At 55.4% G+C, this 20,036-nt stretch overlaps 1 protein-coding gene across 4 annotated transcripts in view; it reads right to left on the bottom strand.

The window, feature by feature from the left end:
* Positions 1-1,379: 1,379 nt before the first annotated feature.
* NSMCE1 (NSE1 component of SMC5/6 complex) overlaps positions 1,380-20,036 on the bottom strand; it is a 32,758-nt gene continuing 14,101 nt past the window's right edge. For 3 of the 4 annotated variants that reach the window (XM_024744257.1, XM_024744259.1, XM_024744258.1), the window contains exons 3-8: positions 9,935-10,056; positions 9,089-9,166; positions 7,742-7,888; positions 3,020-3,136; positions 2,078-2,198; positions 1,380-1,597 (exon numbers count right to left, since the gene is read on the bottom strand). In XM_024744257.1, the coding sequence (XP_024600025.1) occupies positions 1,518-1,597; positions 2,078-2,198; positions 3,020-3,136; positions 7,742-7,888; positions 9,089-9,166; positions 9,935-10,056 (665 nt within the window). In that variant the 3' untranslated portion in view covers positions 1,380-1,517. Of the gene's footprint in view, positions 1,598-2,077; positions 2,199-3,019; positions 3,137-7,741; positions 7,889-9,088; positions 9,167-9,934; positions 10,057-10,635; positions 11,089-20,036 lie in introns of those variants that run through there. The other variant, XM_024744256.1, reaches the window with a different exon arrangement.

Here is a 20,036-nt window from a genome sequence, read left to right as displayed (position 1 = left end):
CCCACCCACCAGTCGGGGCTCCCGCAGGGCTTCACCCATGCTTGTGTTTGCCTTCACAAGGCTGGCCCAGGGGCCTGGCCGGCGCACAGCTGAGCGCCTCTCGCTGCCTGGGGGTGGGCCTCAGGGCCCAGGCCGGACCGGGGTCCCGCCCCACAGCGGGTTGATGCAGGTGAATCGGGCAGAGGGTCCTTGCCACATGGGTGGAGGACACCCCACCCTTTGGGCGCCCACATTCATTCTCCCTCTCCCTGGTAACAGCGTCTTCAATTTGCTTAGAGAACCTCCTCCTCACTCGGCCACGTGGCTTGGGAGGGGCTGCCTTACTCCCAGCTCAGAGGTGGCCCAGGCCGAGAGTGCCCATTGGACTATCCCACCCTCCCCCACAGGTATCCAGATTGGATGTTCGCTGGGATGGGGGAGCCACTAAATGAGACCCGCCCTCTTCCTCCTGAGGGCGGGGCCTGGGTGAGCGAGGCCTGCAAGTATGGCAGCCATTTTGCTACCCTGAAGAAAGAGGCTGGATTTGCTGGAAGACCGTGTTTTAGGCGCCAGCGTGAGGCCAACACTCATGATAACAGGGCAGAGAGAAATACGGATGCTTGGAACCACTAAGTCAAGCCTCTCCTAAAGGACCCCCTCTGGCCAAGTCCTTCCTCTCTTGAGTTGGGTTTGCTGTCATGACTGAAGGGGTCCTGATTGATTCTGGGGTGGAAGGGAGGCGAGACAGGGAGTCAAAATAGTGCGGCCAGTGTGAGGGTCAGAGACACGCGGGGAGGTGGGGGACTGGAGTGGAGGTGGTGACAGCCTAACCAAGATCTAAAGGGTGGACAGGTGTTGCCCGCAAGGGCGGGACACACGAGGGGAGGGCAGGCAGGCGGGGGAGACGTGTGTGCAGAGGCCTGGCGGTGAGGAACACGATGGTTTGTTCAGGGACAGAAAGAAATGCCGTGCCCTGGAAGGTAGGAGGGGAGAGGGGCTGCGGTACACGGGGCCCCATCGCGTGGCCCGGGCCCGCGGGCAAGGGCAGTCAGCAGGGGCGTGCCGGGCCGCCCGGCACGGTGGGAAGGTGACTCCGCGGGAGAAGCCTGGAGCCGGTGGGTGACGCCGCTCAGGCCGGTGCGTCTTGGGCCAAGGAGGGTGCAGCCCGGGGGGCGTCGGGGGGCCAAGGCCAAGGCCCCCACAAGCCCAAGTCGGGCCGGCCAGTGTGGGTGGGATGGGTGACCACAGCTGGGGACCGAAGGCAAAGCCGCCCTGAGCAAGTGGCCTCAGACGGTGCCGGGCAGGAGGAGGTCTGCCAGCCTCACTCCGGAGCCCAAGCCGGGGGGCTCCCAACTCTCAGCTCCAGGAAAGGGGGCACCCGACCACAGACGAGGCCGAGGTGGCTGCTTAGTAAGTTTATTCCAAACCCATTAACAAGTGAACGTAAAAGATAAAGGAGGTGAATCACGTGTAACACGAAACTGATGCGTCTCTTCCAAACGGGGCGTGCCAGTCACTCCCCTGAAGGCGGTGGCCGGCTAGTGCTGCCTGGATCGCAAGGACCTTTTGTTCGATTTGGAGATGCTGGCCTCCCTCTCCTTCTCGGGGTCAAAGACTTCTGTACGCAGAAAAGCCAGAAAATGCTGTGAACGGTGCGGCCGGCTGCCATCCACAACCACGGCTGTGTGCCAAGGACTCTGTCCTATGGAACATTCTACTCTCCAGGAAGGCAGAATTAGCCCCAGTTGACAGATAAACAAACAGAGGGAGCTGGGGGCACCGCTTATACCTCCCCTCCCAAGACAGCTGCCGGGGGGAGAGCCTCGTCTACACCAGACCCTCACATGCCTCAGGATGTCTACCAGGGTCTAGGGAGCCTGTGGAACATGGCAAGCGAAAGCCGGCTCCGCTTACAGCAGAAGCTGCCTCAGCGAGTGCAGCTCGGGTCCTGCGCACACGTGACGGCTCTGTTGGAGCACCCCGCCTCCCTGCCCCCCGTGGCCCCTGAGGGCCACGCACCACAACTCGGGCACGCTCGCAGCCCTGCCAGCCCAGCCGCCCAGAGGCCAGGAGGAGACAGCGGCTTAGGGACACGAACCTGGTATCTCGTGGGGCCAGTAGTCTTTACAATGGGGGCAGCGCAGCTCCGAATGGGACTGGAAGTACTTGGCCACACAAGGCAAGTGCATCCTGATTCCACAGGTCTCGCAGCTTTGACCCTGAAATGAGAAAGGTGATGGCCGTGGAGCCCACCGTGTTCATAAACCTTCAGGAAACTGCAAGGAAAACGTCCCACAGGCTCAGTATTTTTGTCTTCTAGGCCCCAGGTTAATAATAAGAACAACCCGTAAGTCTAACTTAGTGCAGTGGGTTTTAGTAAAGAATCTGACGAATGAGCACACGGGGAGGAAGCTCAAGGCTCCAAAGGCCGGAGCGCGGCAGCGGGGGCGGCAGGCCAGGCCCTTGGAGCAGCAAGGCTAGTCCCAGGCTCCCAGCATGTGTGGGTCCTGCAGTGGGCGTGAGGACGGCCGCTTTGCAGAAGGCACTTTAGCAACGTGGAGCAAAGCTTTCAACAGTCGTGTGTGCACTCTGTTCCAGAAACTCCACTCCCAGGAATTCAACCCAAGAAAACAACCAGGTGCCCAAGGATGGACGTGCAAAGAGGCCTATCCCGGTGTAGATGACGATCGCAAAAAGATAAAAAGGAAACAAACATCCAGCACCGGTCCAGCTGCTCTGCTCTGCAGCCCTACAAAGTACACAGGGGAAAACAGATGACGGGGAAACCATGGTTGAGACGGAAAGGTGTTCACCACACAGCTGCCGAGATAATATGGACCACACAGAAGACCTCTGAGAGCCTTATCTGGAAAAAAAGTAGAAAGAGCCCTGGGACGAGAACAGAGGGACCAGGGAGAGGCGGGCCTTCGTGTGCTCATCCTCGGACACTTCTGCGGAGACGCCCATCTTCTGCCCACGCTGGAGGAAGGCCTGGGGGCCAGAGAGAGAGTTCTAGTGCCCGCCCCCGGCCCTGCGGTACCTGGATGAGGAGGCTGTGACAGATGGTGCAGACTTTCACGGCGTCGGGGTACGTCTCCCGGATGTACTGCTCCATCTCCAGGATGGCCCGGCCGTGCAGGGTGAACTCCCCTTCCTTCTGCAGGGACACAACAGGAAGAGGCATTTTTTACGAAACTGGCACACCTGGCCCTCTTCCCACCCTGTATCTCTGCTCCCATGGCCTGAGGCCCAGAAACGGGGAGAGGTCCACACGCCCCTCGCCGCACAGGCTTTCACCAACCCCAATCAACAGGCATCCACGCTGGCCTCCTGCAGAGCCTCTAGTGGGGAAAACTTAGGTAAGACCTAAAAGGAAACCGAGGCAAGGACCCCCGCCCCCGCATCTTCTTGGCGCCTTCCTTGTGCCTTCACAGACGGGAATCATGGATCTTGCACGGCAGCCCCACGTGTGAGGCCTGCCCAGCCCCCCCAGATGAGGACAGAGGCCGGGAAAGGGAGGCAGTGATCCCACAGCATGAACTCCACCCCCTACCCAAGCGCCCACTTCCTCCTCTCCTCCCCAGAGCCCCCCAGCCCCACCCCCAGGGAGCAGCACAGCAGGTGCCCCCAGCCCTGCTGCCTGGAGCCACCAAGGGGACCATCCGTGATCACTTCCAGCCATGCCACTTTACGGGCAACGCTGGAGACGGTCCAGGGAGGCCCCCGGCGTGGCTGGGTGGCATGGCTGGTGGGGCCTCCCGGTTCCCCCAACCAGACACGGTGGAAAGCCAGGACGTACAGAAAACCTGGCTGCGGTAACTACCCTACGGCCAGCTCACAGGGCAGAGGCAGGGGTCACAGAGGCCCACAGACGTTTATTCATGAAAGCCGACTAGTGAAGCAGGAGATGAACCTCTTAACCATGTTCGTTCCCCTCTGCTGCCCGCGCTGCGGGGGGAGGAGCTGCCGGTGGGGCTCCTGGGCAAAGGGCGCTGGAGGGCCGGTGGGGCCGGTGGGCAGGCCGACGTTGCAGGCCTCAGGAGAAGCCACTACCAGAACCTGCGGCTGCTGGGTCAGCCCAGCACTCCTTCGTGTCTCCGCTCTTCTCCACCTGACGCCTGCAACGAGCGGGGCCCACTTCACACCCCCTCCCCACCATAAGCCAGCCAGGAAGTGCATTCACTCTGGGCCTCCAGTGGCAGGCGGGCCACCACCCAGAGGGAGACACGGCAAATGGGCGCAGTCAGAGAGCAGGAGCGCTGACCGTGGAGAGCAGGGCGGGCAGGCAGGACGCGGCCCGGGGACTCTCACAAGTGGACGGGGGCCCAGCACGAGGCGCTGGTGTCCCGCGCCGCAGGCTGTCAGGCCAGCCAGAAAGCGGACAGGAGCTCTGTGCCCCTTAGGTGCTGGGCACGGGAGGGCGGGCCTCCCAGGCTGCCCTGGGTCCTGTGGCTGCTACCTTCTCAAAAGCTCCCCAGTCCGTAACAATGCTCCATCTCCAGGGCCACCCTCCCCCTCCTAACTGCCCTCTGGGCCCACCCTTGCCCCTCTGCAACCCTGTCCAGCGACCTGAGCTCTGCGAGGCCCAGCCCTGTGATGCTCCGCCGTTCTTAGGCTGAAGAACCAAACCCCTTACTGCCCACCTCCAGGCGCACCTTGTCCCCTCTTCCAGAGCGCCCAGCCGCAGGCTCCTTGCGCCCACCATGCCCACGCGGGCATAGGCTGCTCCTTCTGCCCTGGACCATGGTCCCCACCCCCAGTCCAGGTGCCTTCTATCCAGCCTTCAGCTGAGTGTCACTTCCTCTGCAGAGGGCAGGTTCCTCTGTTGGCGCTGTCATAAAACCCTGTTTCCTCTCTATCTGTAACTCTACTTCAGCGAGATGCGGGGCTGACCTCCAGCTCCCTCCCCAGACCGTGGGCCGGCCCAGTTTTGCTCACTCTGTGTCCCCAGCACGTGATGCAAGGCCCAGCGCTCAGCAGTGCTGTGATAAACGTCTAAAGGAAGAGTTAAGTAGCCCTTGCATCGATCCCAAGGAGGAACGCCTGAGGCTGGGGTGAGCAAGTTCAAGTTCAGTGTCAGGCTCGAGTTGCAGTTACTAAACATCTTCTAGCTGCCTGAGACTGTGCCCGGTGCTTACTGTTCATGACCCCACTCATCCTCGGGGCCCCGTCACCGGGACAGGCGGCCTGCCCTGGATCTCCAAGGAAGACCCAAACCCAAGTTATTTCCCAGGCCTCACAGCCGTCCTTTGGGCTGGGATCCTGCAGTGGGGACTGGTCCCTAGGGTGTACAGAGATGCAGCTGCCCGCAGACACCCAAGCTCCAAGGATCCGTGCTTTCTCTGAGGCCTCCTCCATATCTTGGGGCCTCGCCTGCTGACCCTGACCACCCCCTACTCCAGGGTCCCCTGAGGGGCGGCACAGGTGCCTCAGCACCTCCGTACCCTGTGCAAGGCCAGGGCGGACGGAGCCTTGCGCAGGGTACCAGGCGCAGGGTACCGGGCAGGGCTCTCCAGGTACTTTCGTAACGAAGTGCCGTCAGGTGACATTCCCCCACAGCGTGGCTTCTGAGGAAAGTCCCGTTTCTGAGAGGCTGAGGGTAAGACTCAGACGTGGTCCCTCCGGTCAAGGTGCTGCCCCAGGAAGACTGGTCGGGGAACTGGCCAGCACTCACCTCGCAGCCCCTCAGCTGTTCCTCGAGAAGTGCCACAGAACTCACCGCCACGCCCATGCCGACCACTTCAGAAAGCACTCCACCCTCGCTACAAAAACACCTGCGTGCCACCACCGTCCTCATCCTTCAGACGGGAAACAGGCTCAGAGGCGAGAAGCCACCGCCAGAGGTACTGGCAAGGCCAGAGGAGGACCCTGGGGGTGTCTCACCACCATGCCCTCCCCCTCCTCCCGGGTCTGTTCCTTTGTCCACACGAGGCCGGAGGGGTCAGTCAGCACAGGGGGTCCCCGGAGGCCGTCGGGGCTGTGGAGGCCAGCGCTCAGGGAACCCCAGCCCTGGAAGGACGCACCAGCACCTCCACTTCACTGAGGAAGAAGCAGAGAGCACGGGAGGCAGGGCCCAAGGCAAGTCCAGCGGACCCCAGGGGCGTCCTTTCCTTCTGTCGTCCCTGCTCTGGGCAGCAAAGCATCAGTGCCGGTAAAGTCGGGCGCACAGCCCTGCACCGTGGTGGGACAGCACCTGCATGTGCGAGACACACATGACCACCCCGGGGCCCAGAGCCGGGCACAGAGGCTGCGCCTGGGCAGCAGAGGGCGAGCTTCGGGGGATACGACGGGTGTTCGTACCCACACAGTCCCGTATGAATACTGCTATTTCCTAATCTACGAGGATTTCTTGTATTATTTTGGGGGTAAGTTTTAGATAAATGCTGTTCCCCTGGAACTTCATCTACCCACCCGGTCGCCGTTCAGGAAGTAGCACCTCCAGGAGTGATGAAGTACAACGATGAGGTCACAGTCCCCAGCCTTAGAAAGCCTGGCCCGAGGACACAGCATGGTCAGTTATGACCCGAGCTGCCCGAGAACATTCCAAATCGCCAAATCCACCCCAGAGAGGAAGAAGAACTGCGACAAAGCAATTGATGGGGACCTGCAGTCACCCAAGCTGGGGCCTGAACGTGGCTCTGCCACTTGCCGGGTGTGGGACTTCACCCAGATCACGGAGCTGCAGTGGGTTCAGCTACAAAACAGAGCTAAGGGGCTCCCCGCCCTCACAGGGCGGCTGGGAGGACCCAAGCACATGCTGCGCAGACACGCCCAGAGACGCTGGCACCCACTAGCAGCTCCCCCTCCCCCTGCCCTCGCTGCTGTGGCCTCTTCAGACATTTCCTCCCATCAGGCAAGTACCTCAGGCACTGAACGTTTCTGGTCAGGCTACCAGGGCCCGCCCACCCTCTGAGATCAGTAACTCAGAACACTGTCGCCAGGACTCCAGAGGTGAGCTCCACCCCAAAAGGAAGTGAAGCATCGTGTCACCACAGCAGCGGCCTCCCACCAAATGAGGAAGTTGAGGGACTGTCTTGGCACGTCCTGCCCAGACACAGGCCCCCGAGGGGCAGAGCTGTGGTGCACGAGGCAGCGCTGAGCCTGTCTGACTCGCGTTTCTTGGAAACGGTGGTGCATTTGTGGAAAAAGAACTGAAACATCTGACTGCTCCAGCCAACAGAATTAGACACGGGGCGTCGAGAAACTTGAACCTCTCAGATTCCTACAGCTCCTCTCCAAACGCTTATCTACACGTCCCCTTTGCTGTTTAAGGGCCACTATCTAAGTGAAAGAACCCCACAGCGCTGGCCCTGGGTAACATGACGCTGGCAACGATAACCAGGACGGGGACAGCGATTCCCGGGAGGGCCCAGCACTGGCACCCAACACGGCGGCTCGCCCCGCTCACCACAACCCCGGGGGCGCACGCCACCCCCACAGGAACGCGGGGGCACCCGCGCCAGGGTTCGGGCCCAGGGCTGACGTCAGTGCCGTGCTCCTGCGTGCCACACTACATGGCCTGCCTGGGAGCAGAGTCTGGGGCCCACGGCTCTGCCACTTCCAGCTGGGGCTCCCCCGGGTCACCTGAGTGAACAGGAGGTTCCAGTCCTCCTCGCAGGGTCACTGTGGGCCTCAAAGCAGAGAAGGGACCCAAACGGGCCTGGCTCAACAGACGTCCGTTAGATACAATATGGTTTTGGAGGAAAAACTGTGATTCATTCTAAAAAGTGAGCCAAGCTGGAAAATCCACTGTACGAAGTACCTCAATCAGCCATTTGTTTTGTACGAACTTCTGCAGCACATGCTCGGCTTCCTTCTTCCTCATCTTCTTGCCCTTAAGCTGATCAACCAGGTTCAAAATATTTGTGGAAGATGCAAAGCCAGTTTCTGAGTCAATAATCAGTTCCAACTGGAAGAAACAGATACCACATTCATCTATTAAACTGGCAAAAACAACTTTCAAGCAATAATACCAATTCTGGCAGGGGTGCAGTTAAACTATTCATATCACAGGCAGAACTGTAGGACTCTTCAGGAAAATAACTTAATAGTATGCATCCAAAGCCATAAACAGTTTTGACCCAAAAGTCTCTCCTGTAACACCATCCCAAATGAATGACCTTAATGCCCCCCCAAATCAAGAAGGGTCACTTCACCTCCCTGAAGATGGAGAAGCTGAGGAATGAATGAATAAGGAAACGGGGCAGCACCCCTCCTACTCAAAGGTGGGCAGGCCATCAGGGCTGGTCTGAGTGGCAGGCTGGAGTCGAGAAGGGCAGGAGAGCAGGGTGGGCCGCGAGAGCATGCTCGGGAGCTGCAGAGGCACTGTGGACCCAGGGCCGCGAGAGGCCGGCCAACTGCCCTAACACTTCTGCCCACAGCAGGGCACAGCCACTGAGAAGACAGCTTTCCTGCACACACAGGTGTGTCTGGCATCTTAGAGCCCAGTTCTCAACCCTGGCTGCTGATCGTCCCCAGGGGAGGCTTAGGAAGGAATGATTCTAGGACTCGGTCAGTCCTCAGAGACTTGGACTCGACAGACCTGAGGCCAGAATGTCTGTGTTGTTTTTACCTCCCCAGTTATTACGGTGCATCCAGAGCTGAGAACCACTGTCTTGACCGGGTGCTCAGCCAGGTGCGTGACAAGGTGGCTGAGTGAACAGCTCCAAAGCCAGGTGGGCAGAGCAGCGCTTCACAAATGTCCCTCTGCAAACGGGTCGGGGGCACCTTCTTAGAATGCAGGGTCACATTCAGCAGCCGGGTGGGGGCTGGGATTCGGCCTTTCTAGCAAAAGCTCCCGGGCGATGCTGCCACAGTACCAGGCAGTGACACCTGTTCACCTGCATCACACACCCAGGAGGCCCACTGTTGCTCAACCAGCTGGGGTCAAACCCGGACCAGCCTTTCTTTCCTAGGCAGCCGTGGCAACCTCCCCAGCAATCACCTGGCAGCTATGAATTCTGGGCGAGGCGCTTGGTGACATCCCGCTGCAAAGGGCTTTCTCGGGCAGCAGTGGTGACCCTCTAAGATTGCAGTTTCCATTTCCAGTGAAAGACAGGTATTCCTATAAGAAGCCCAGCTGCTGGGCAATGGGAGTTACTGTACTTACAGCCTTTCTAAACAGATCCAGCTCATTCTCTGCAAAATCTGAGGCCATTTTAGAAATTGAAGTTGTTGCAAGATTCACCTAAAAAATAAGTCAGCGTGAGGGTCAGGCTGTGCCCTTCACTTGTCAGTTAATTCACTTGTTGGCGCTCTCTCCCTCCCTGCCTCCCTCCCTGCCTTGCCAGTCACGGAGCACCTGTGTCCCGGTACTGTGGGCCACAGGGATAAATTTGTAACCGGTCTTATGTTACAGGCTTAAACCTATAGCTCAGTCAGTATGTCTAATTTTCAGAGATTTTAGAATTCCCAAGATTGTGCGATATCTTCCAAACTCAGATAAATTCAGGAAACTTGTCTGCATGCTAATGGAGCTTCAAATGCAAAAGGCACTGGGAAGTCTGGCAGTAAATAAATCTGATTTACCGATTTGACCCAGCATTTCCATGTTATTTGATTCTATAACCCTTTCTTCCATGGACAACGTTTGGGAAACCCTGGGCTAGAGCCCCTTTCTGTGTGGGCCCGGTGGGTAGGAGCCTGATCTCCCTTGACAGCCTAAGGTGGTTCCCGAGCCAGGGATGGGGGTTTGTATTTCACCTCCTCCCCTAGCTGGGAGGGAAAACCTGAAAACAACAGGAGGCCCCAAATATGTCTCAGTCCTTAGCGGCCATGCACGTGTTTCTTTTCCCAGCTTCTATGTCTTGTTCTAAATGAAAAGGCATCTTATCCCTTTCTCCCTCCAAGCCCTTGGTGAGGCGGGTGCCCCTGCATTCGCCCCAGTAAGGAGGGCACGGGGCTGTCTCCACCGCAGTCCCTCACACATCCACCAGGGGGCTCTGTCTGCACTCACCAGCGCATAAATGGGTCTCCCGTCATCTTCCGTGACGCCTTTCTTTATCTCGATGTACAAAGACTCCAAGACACTGTTAATGTTGTTGATGAAGTCCTCCAACTTCTCTACGGTAGCAGTGCCTGGAAATAAACAGGCAAAAGCAAAAAAGGGGGAGGGTGCTCCATCAAAAAAAGTGCAGCTTGTTTCAACCCCGCCATCACCCTGAACACGGGACAGCAAAGCCAGAAATGGGTGGAGGCCCTGGCCCTGTTGGGTGAGCGCCAACGCCTGTGGCTTCTTTCTTCCAGGAGCAAAGAGACAGCGCTGTGAAGTACAAACGCCTGGGAAATGGCATCTGAGCCTGCTGAGGTCTTCCTGTCTTGGCTGGCAGCCCTCGGCCTCCTCCCCAGCCCCAGTTCCCTGCCGCCCTGTCACTGTCCCCACTCAGCACCTCAGTGCAGTGGGCATCACAGCCTGACTCCTCCGTAGAGCCTCTGCCCCTGCCTGTCCTCATGCACGCGTCAGGTCCACCTCTATCCTTCCTCCCTTTATTCGACATCCAAACACACATCGAACACTGGCACACCTGTGCTGGCCCGGGGCTGCGACAGTGAAGAATAAAGACGACAGGGTAAGAAGAGCAGCTCACACGAAGCACCCACCCGGGGGAAGGCCCTGATCTGAGCGCTTTTCCTGCCTGCAGAGGGGGGCTCACTCACCCAGCGTTACACCGCCAGGCACAGCGAGCAGCGGGGAGCCCTGACAGCAGGGCCACAGCCCCTGACCTGTATGCCAGCCCCCTCGTGCTGCCCCTGGTGACGCACAAGGCAGCAGCACCCTCTCCAGGGCCACCAGCCTGTCAGAGGAGGGGGTACGGACAGAGCCCGGAGAGCACCGCAGGGGGCTGGGGTAGATGGACAGCAGACTGGCAGGGGAAAGAAGGACTGCTGGGAGGGCTGCGGCGGCAGCAGCAGGAAGCAGATGGCCCAGGGCCCCACGGGCTGGGGGGCGTGTGCCCTTCCTCCCGTGGGACATGAGAGCCTCTCAGAGCTGGAAGCACAGGAGAGACATGGTCAGCTTTGGGTCCTGGAATCACCCTGTTGTACTGTGAGACTTTTTTAAACCAAACGTATGTATTACTGTTTTCACTTATTAAAATAATTAATTTCAAAAGATTTGTGCCTTAGAAAAATCACTGTAAGAAAAAAACAGCAGGAAAACAGACAATATATAACATTATGTTAAAAACAACAATAAAACCAACAAAACAATATGCAGGAAAAAGGCCAGGAAGGTTACCCACAAAACTGATGAACAAGGCCATTGCTAGGAAGGGAACTAAAATGAGGGGGTCATCCCAGGGCACTTGAACTTTATGTTTGGCTTCTTAGAAAGGTACTTGTAAGCTCCTTGTATAGCTAAATGTTATGAAAATTTAAAAAACTAAAAGATCACACTGGTGGCAATGGCGGTTGCAGCCACGTAAAGTTGGCAGCTGTGACACAGGCACGGCATCTGCTGAGGAGGCCCAGAAAAGCTAATGACAAAGACCCGGACAGAAATACTAATACGTGAATCACAGGCGGGATCTAATCTTCCTTTACAACCAAAGTTGCTTAAGTTAAAGAAAAGAAAAAAAAGCAATTTAGGAAATTCCCTGGCAGTGGTCAGGGAATTAAGATCCCTAAAGCCACGTGGTGTGACCAAAAAAAAACAAAAAACAATGAGGAAGAAAGCAATTTAAGGAAAAAATTCGTATTAATAAACAGATGGTACTCGGACGTGGCAAAAATCCTAACGGTAGCGTGATGATGAAATCTGGCCACAGCTGCTGAAACACCATGGTCAGAGGAGTGAAACACGGTCACATTTCCTGCCTCCGTGCCCTGCTCACGCGCCCTCCTCCTCACTCCCATCGACCAGTTACGAAAGCAAACTCGCAGGGCACCTTTTTCCACGAGCTGTTCTCTGCTGCCCCGGCACGAAGTGCTCCCGTGCTTTCCTCCGCTCCCACACCACGCAAAGCATCTCGCCCCGGTGTGTGGGGCCAGCTACCATGGACGAGCCACGCGCCCGGCTTGCTGGAGACCCTTTGGCCCCCGGGAAGCACCCGACTTGAGCCTGGGAAACTCAGGCGCGGGGCCCCCAGGCACGAGGAACCATCTCCTGCCCACCAACAGGGCCTCTGCTTCGGGAGCCAGCCCATCCGTCCCAGGTGACGCAGTGGCAAGTCTCACCTCCCCCTGAAAGCGACAATTCACATTTTCCACTGAAAAGGCCTCTCCTGGGTGTCGTTCAGAAGAACGTACTCTGTGGGCAGATCAAAAGCATTCTGCTCCCTCGGACTTTCCTCGTCAGCACGGAGATGAGCTAATAGCCGCCCTGAGCTTTCCCCTCTTCTACCACCTCCAGTTTGCTGTCCAGCCTCACTTTTCAGAAACATGAATGTTCTCAATTTAAGGAAAAAAAAGCCCTTCCTACCACTGACCTTGCAGCAGCCGGCCGCCTACTCAGGGGCTCCCGTGGGCTCCAGCGCACAGCGGCCCCGTCGGGGGCTCAGCCACAGCCCTCTGCTGGGCGGACCTGCCTGTGCTGCCCACAGATGCCCTGCGCTGCACCATTACCTGGGAATAAGCTGCCCTCCTGTTCAGCCACACCCCCGCCCTAACTGGACTTCTTGGGGCCACAGAGGCAGCAGCAGGGGCCGGCCCAGTTCCGCCCCGCCCCTCTGTGGGCCCCCACGCCAGCCTCTCCGTTTCTCTCATCCCTGAAGGCCACCTGCCACCTCACATCCAACCTCACACATCGAGAACACTTCCCTGCAACCCTCTCTCCACCACGCCTGCTCCAACCAGCCAGGCTTCTGACCGTCTGGCATCCCAGACACGTCCCTTCCTGTGCAGGCCTGCCCTGACCACAAAGGATCAGGGTTCTGCGCTCTGTCTCTGTTCCTTCCACGGTCCTCAAGCACTTCCTTCCCCATCACACTTTGTTCCAGTTACCAATTCTGGCTGCCCCACTCCCTAAATAGACTCTACCAAAGAGTCTTTCTTTACCCCATCTGTGTGATTCTGGTGGGAAAACAAATCCCATAGGCAGAAAACCAGAGTGCAGGAACCTGCAGGGGCCAGGTCCCAGGTCAGCCAACAGTGGGCCAGAACCCGTGCTCGGCCTGTCAGACACCCTCTCAGTCTGAGCAAGGGACAAAGGGATGGCAGGAGGTGGTTCTAGCCCAGTCGCTGCAGGGGGAGGGTGGCTTTGGCCGTGAGGTGCTGCTGTGCTTTCCTGTGCCTGGTGCCCTGGGGCTCCGGCCCATTCCCCAGTCTGGCCACCAGCCAACGGTCAGTCCCGTGTGTTCCTTTCCCAACAGCTTCCCAACACGTTCCTTTTCAGGTTGGCCAGAATTGGGAACTCTTGCTTGCTACCAAGATCCCTGACGTGCCCGTTAAGTGTCAAGGTAACACCAGATCAGTGCTTCCCAAAATCAAGTCTTCAAACCAGCTAATTTTCACTGCTCTGCCCCCTCTCCCTCCCCTCTTCCTGGAGCCCATGGTGGAAAAGCTACAGTTGGCAAATCTGTAGGAACAAAGTGGGCCTAAAGCAGTGTCCGAGGATCCATTTGGCCCCAATATCCTATGAGTCCACGGTCATGATACCGTGCGTGAGATAAAGACCATATCACATGATTTTGAGGCAACTATTTCCAGTCTTGGTTCTACCACTTCAAGGGACCTCAGAGAACTAACGAATAACACTACTCCTCCCTTCAGATCCCGAACCAATTGAGAAAAAAAGATAGGCTTCAGGTAAGTATCAAAATACCAAGTTTTTACAGGTAGAACTGGATCAGAGGCTGGGTCCCTCCACACCAATGACCAGCAGTCAGCAACATGGGATGACCAGCTATAAGAGGTAAAGAACAAGGCCCTGGACCTACCACAGCTGCCTCTTCTCAGAGAGCAAAGAGACACCCTAACCAGGACGATTAGCACCATGGCTGAAGCAAGCAAGGGTCTGTAGATCTTTGGTGCCACCTGTGTTCTCTCTCCGTGTAAGCAGGGTGTACCTGTGCCTTTCTTATGGGGTGTGGTAAGGTTGCTACTGTTGGGCTGAGAACAACAGGCCTGTAAATGTGGGGCTGTCATCACCTTCGGATGTGCTGGACACTGCTCATTAGCTTGGCTCCTTGCATCACCGCAAGAACACTAACTCCATAAGGTGAGCTGTTATTATCACCTTTACATACCAGAGGCTAAACAACTCGCCCAGCGTTGGAAATGGAGCCCAGGCCAAGCTCCTGGGCAAGAAGCCACACAGCCTCTGTGGAGCAGAACAAGTGTCCTCTGGGAACATTCCCTGCCCCAGACCCCACCAAGGTCACACCTACATTCCTCCAGAACTTGGCACTGTGCCTTCAGGGTCACAAAGAGGGACTCGGCCAACACAGAAAGACAGAAAGTATCTGAGCAGTGCCTGGGAAAGATGCCAGAGGCGGTGCTGATGCCACAGGCCTGTGCCCCGAGGCCACGTACAGGGGCTGTGCCTGGCCAACATCCATCATTCCTCCAGCCCTGACTACTCAGCCAGGTCATGGGGGGTCACACGCGCTGCTGCGGGAGGAGCTAAACTAAAGGCCATGGACTCAGGAGAGGACAGAACAGCTCTTTCTTCAGCAGGAAATGCCCTTCTTCTGTTGGGGCAATTAAAAAATGGGACTCAGGGCAGTGGACTGGCTGGGGTAGCACTGAGCAAACGGGACACTTCTCTGAGGAGTGAGAGCTGGTTCAATTCATTTTGAGAGGTCGTTTTTTTTCTGGCCACCACTGTTACCTCCTCTTCTTTTAAAATAAATTTTACTTTAACCAACAAACCTCTTCTTGTTAATCAGAGTCTCTGCTTCCCAGAAGCCTACTGGAACCCAGGGTTCACTGCATACTTGGGCAGCAGGAAGTCTGCCGCCCTAACTTCTGAGCAACAGATAGTTTTGTTCCAAACCAGGCACCACAGATAGAAAACTTTTAGGCAGAGGAAATACTATTTTAGGCAGAGGAAATAATAGCAAGAAACAAGACCCCAGGGGACCAAACCACTTATGAGCCAACTTGCCCCATGAGCACTCTCTCATCTGATGGGGCCAGCTGGGTTGTCCTCCTGAGCACTGAGGACAGGGCAGCCCAGGCCCTGGACCAGACGTGAGCACTAGGCCACATCAGGCCCGAGAGCAGACCCCTGGACTGGGAGAGGCTGGCAGGCAGGCACACTGGGCCAGAGAGGTGTGTGAGGGGTTGCGTCCCAGCCTAGGGCTTTCACCTCAGTTGCCTGGGGAAGATGATCCCCTCAACACTCAGGTACGTGAGTGGAAAGACGGGAGCTGACAATGGCATTTCCACAATGTGGTTAGTGAACAGCGCTGGGAAGTGCAGGAACAGAAGGACAGCGATCTTTTATGCGGCAGACAGATTAGACAAAGAGTTCTCTCCATCTGTATGTCACATCACTACGTGCTAAAGTTCTGCTCCCTCAGGATCTCATCAGACCCTCACAAATGAACGCCAACGGGAGCCAGTATGTGGTACAGTCTGTTTTCCAAAAGAGGAAACCAAGGGTCAGAGAGCGTAAGGACTTATCCAAGACCACAGGGCCGGTAAGTGACAAAGTCCAGGTCAGAAAACAAACATCTGGCCTTCAGTCTGGCACAGTGACAAAAGGACCTGAGCATTCATTAAAAAAAAAAATTCTTACTCAGATATGCAATGAGGTCTGAGAATTATGTCAAAATGATATGGGGGTAAGTAATCAGGAGCACAGATAAAACAAGATTAGTCATGAGTTATCATTTTAACTGGGTGATGATGTGTACATGAGGCTGCGTTGGATTATTCTACCTTTCTTTCTCCATAATAAAAGGTTAAAAAATATTTCGACACTCAACAACATAACTTGATGCCTTAACCCCCAAGAATCTGAATCAAAAAAGAGAAAAATGGTAGCGTCTTGTGACAACGGAGATTAGCTCAGGGCTCTGACTGTAAGCTAGATCCCAATGACACGCCACCAGTTTTCAAATTCTGGTGTAGGCTGGAGCCCTGCCATAAAGAGACACGGTGACTGCAGAGGCCACTCCGTCCCCTGACCCACCGGATAAGCAGTTGTGGTTTCTCAGAAGCTGGACTGCAAACAACTCAAAGGAGCAGACTGTGTCACACACATTCTTCTGAGACTGAATATACAAACGGACAATAAACGTTATAGAAACAGGGCTCTGATCCACAATCTGCAGCACCCAGCCCAGGGAACCAACCCACCACCTAGAGTAACCAGCCCAGGAAGCCAGCCTGCTACCTGTAAGTTAGACCTGTAGGAGGTCAGACCACTATCTCTAGCAACCAGCTCAGGAAGCCAGCCATAACCTCTGTAATAATTGGCTCAAAATGACCAGGTCTTGGGCTTCCCTGGTGGTGCAGTGGTTAAGAATCCGCCTGCCAATGCAGGGGACACGGGTTGGAGCCCTGGTCCGGGAAGATCCCACAGGCTACGGAGCAACTAAGCCCGTGCACCACAACTACTGAGCCTGTGCTCTAGAGTCTGGGAGCCACAACTACTGAGCCCGAGTGCCACAACTACTGAAGCCCACACGCCTAGAGCCTGTGCTCCACAACAAGAGAAGTCACTGCAATGAGAAGCCCGCGCACCGCAATGGAGAATAGCCCCTGCTCGCCACAACTAGAGAAAGCCCACGCACAGCAACGAAGACCCAAAGTGGCCAAAAATAAATAAAATAATCTATATTAAAAAAAAAATGAACAGGTCTTGATTAATAACTGACAGCTTCCCTAATTTCTGTCCCTGCTTCCAACTTAGGACCAACCTGAGAAAGCCAGGTGTGCTCCCGCAACCAATCACAGCCTGTCCTGCTTCTAGACTGTCCGCCTCCAGCTTCCTGAGCCCACGGCCTCCTATCAGGGCACAGCTGAAGCCTTCCCTTTGCTCCTCTATACAGCTTTCCCACTCCTCTGCCTGCCAGCAAGTCTCCAAAACACAAGTCCCCCTGTTAGAGCAAGCTCTGAATAAACAGCCATTGCCTGTTCTCATCTGAGTGGTCTTCACTTATGTCCACACTCTGTACACGTGGGACTTGGTTCAGCACCCTGTTCCCGGCAGGGGTGAGGAAGGTGGCTGAAAGACACAAGCAGGCCTGTGGTGCCATCAGAAAGATGCCTCCGGCCACTTTCGTCTGGCTCACTGCAGCCCTCCTCTGAGTCCCCAGCACCTTGCCCCTGGAGTGTGACACAGCCTCCTCCAGCCTCCCAGCGTCCACCCTAGCCCCCTACCCGTCCTCCACATGCAGCCAGGATGAAGCCAGAAACCTGCACCACCACTGCCAACCTGGAAGCCACCAGTGGCTCCTGTGTGCCCCCTCGCTCTACCCTCAGCCGCGCTGGCCTTCCTGTCACTCACACCCCCACTCAGCACCCGCACTCGTGATCTCCTTCCACGAGTATTTCTGAGAAAATCCCAGCGTGAGAAATGCAGCCTATGGTCTACATAACAATTCCTATCATCCAACATCCTGGATCTTCTGAGGTGAGTTCCCACCCCCACCCCCAGCCCCGGGACCTGAGAGTAGATGGTAGGGGGAGGGACATACAGGAAGGAAGGGGCAGCAAGGCGCATGCACTGGACGTGGAGCAGGAAGTGCTCTGTGCCAGGCACTTCACCTAAGTTCCTGTTTAACACTCATGACTTTTCCATGAGGTAGGTAAGATCTCCTCTATAAAACAGGAAGCAGAGACTCAGAAAGTGAAGAAAAACAAACTTTCCCAAGTCCCTGATTTGAACCTGTGTCTTCAAGAAATGGCTTCCCTATTCCTGCCAGTGGTGTGTGTGGTAATTCTGCTGAAGAATCCACTCCCAGCCCTCCCACACACCCACACACCCTCCCTTGTGGCTGGGAGCCAGTATGAAACACTTCCTGGAGCAAATGAAGGCCACGCTTTGGGAGAGCGTGGAGCACACAGAGGCCCCGGCTCAGCAGATCCGCACTGGCCTGGATGGACTGCTGGGGACCATCTCCCCCCTGGGTTCCTGCACCGCAGTCATCAAGGGCCGGCTGGAACTTGGACACAGTGAGTCCTTCAAGAGCCAGAGATGTGAAAGCCACAAGAGTTTGTTTCTTCGTGGCTGCAGAGCTTCCAGAACCCAAAGACTCTGGTCTGAGCACATCACAACTGCCTGTTATGAAATTCTGTTATGTTGAAAAATTCATCAAGTTGCGTTTGAGATGTTACTTTTCATGCTAATTTTATGCCACTTTTCAGTTATGGTCACAAGCCTAATCCCCCTTGATTAACTGGAAAGGCAAGCAGGCTGACAGCAGTAAGCTTATTAACTGTTCTTCACGGCCAAAGGGGAGAAATGGACAATGAAATCATTAAAAGCAGGAGGAAGACTTATTTGGAGCCAGCATCTAATCATCGCTGAGTCCTCCTTGGAAAGAGAAGGTGCGTATAAACGTGACTTTAGATACAAGATAGAATATTAAACTGAAAGGTGGACGGCATCACTGCCTCACCACTAACACGTGCCACCCAACGATGAGTCTGAGCCCTGAGGCCTGCAGAGACAACAGCGCAGATGCGGTCATGTAAATCCGCAGGAGAAAAACAAAGCTAGGATGAGGGCAGATGAGAGGTTTGACAAGAACGGAAAATATCTGTCATCCATAATGTTCCTCTGACACTGTGTTCCCTAATCTATTTTTGGTACATGCACTCAGTTCACTGGTGTTTTGCCTGAACGTCATATTACTTATTCTGCTCGCTGAAATAATGTTAAGTCTTAATTTTTTAATCTAAGATTTCAGATATTCTACCTAATTTGTCCTGAGGACAAATTATATGTGACAACTAAATGTGACATATGACTCTGGGGTGGATCCTTTGCTAAAAAAGACAATATTGGGACAACTGGAGAAACACCAATGGGGTCTGTGGACTAGATGATAGTGAGGGATCAATGTTAATATCAGATTTAATGGTTATCCTGCGGTTATTCAGGAGAATGTCTGCTAGAAGGAAACACGCCCTAAAGAATGTAGGGGTGATGGAATTTCAGATTAAATGATTCAGGGAGGAAAAAGGTCTTTGTACTATTCTTACAACTCTCCTATGAGTCTGGAACTATTTCAAATTTAAAAAATTAATTTAGGGCTTCCCTGGTGGCGCAGTGGTTGAGTCTGCCTTCCGATGCAGGGGACACAGGTTCATGCCCCGGTCCGGGAAGATCCCACATGCCGCGGAGCGGCTGGGCCCGTGAGCCATGGCCGCTGAGCCTGCGTGTCCGGAGCCTGTGCTCCGCAACGGGAGAGGCCACAACAGTGAGAGGCCCGCGTACCGCAATAAATAAATAAATAAATAAATAAATAAATAAATAAATAAATTTAAAAAGCAACCCTAGGAGCTTCAGACAAGGCAGGCCCTCAAAGAATCGGGCACTGACTCAGAAGGCAGCACTGGGCAGTGCTGGGGCCCAGAGTCATTGTGTGAGAAGGGGCCACACAGCACACCAGACTCCCAGGGGTTTCTGCTTCCTGCTTTGTAAGACGAGGAGGCTGGACCCAATGATCCCCTAAAACCCAACTTGTTCAACCAAACAGAACCAGAAAGACCAGCCCCAAAATAGTTTAACAAGGTGAGTAACTTTGAGAGACTCGTTGCTATGGAACTGTGGGCTGTGGCAACTTTCTGCTTCTGCCCAGTAAAGCCACATGATCAATGACACACATTCCAACCCAGAGTCAGGTTCAGGTTCAGGGCCCCCTCAAACCCCGAGCTGGGCAACACCATTCCCCGACAACATCATCAGGAATACCTACTTTCCAAGGGGAGGTGGGCCTCCTTCGAAGGCTTCAAAATTCAGGCTTCCATGTTTGTTTTGTTTTTAGGAAATTGAACTAATGAATCTTCCCATAACTACTTGCCAACTCTCTTGGGAGTCAGACTTCACGGTACACGAAGGTTCAGCAGCCGTTCAGAATGAAATCCAGTGCTACCGTGTCATCTATGACAAGAAAAAAGGACCTACTACCCAGACATCACTGGATCGGTTTTTCAGGAGGGTA

Source organism: Neophocaena asiaeorientalis, unplaced genomic scaffold (assembly GCF_003031525.2).
Source record: "Neophocaena asiaeorientalis asiaeorientalis breed wild unplaced genomic scaffold, Neophocaena_asiaeorientalis_V1.1 scaffold91, whole genome shotgun sequence".
Lineage (NCBI taxonomy): Eukaryota > Metazoa > Chordata > Mammalia > Artiodactyla > Phocoenidae > Neophocaena > Neophocaena asiaeorientalis.
This window is presented reverse-complemented; position numbering and strand designations above follow the sequence as displayed.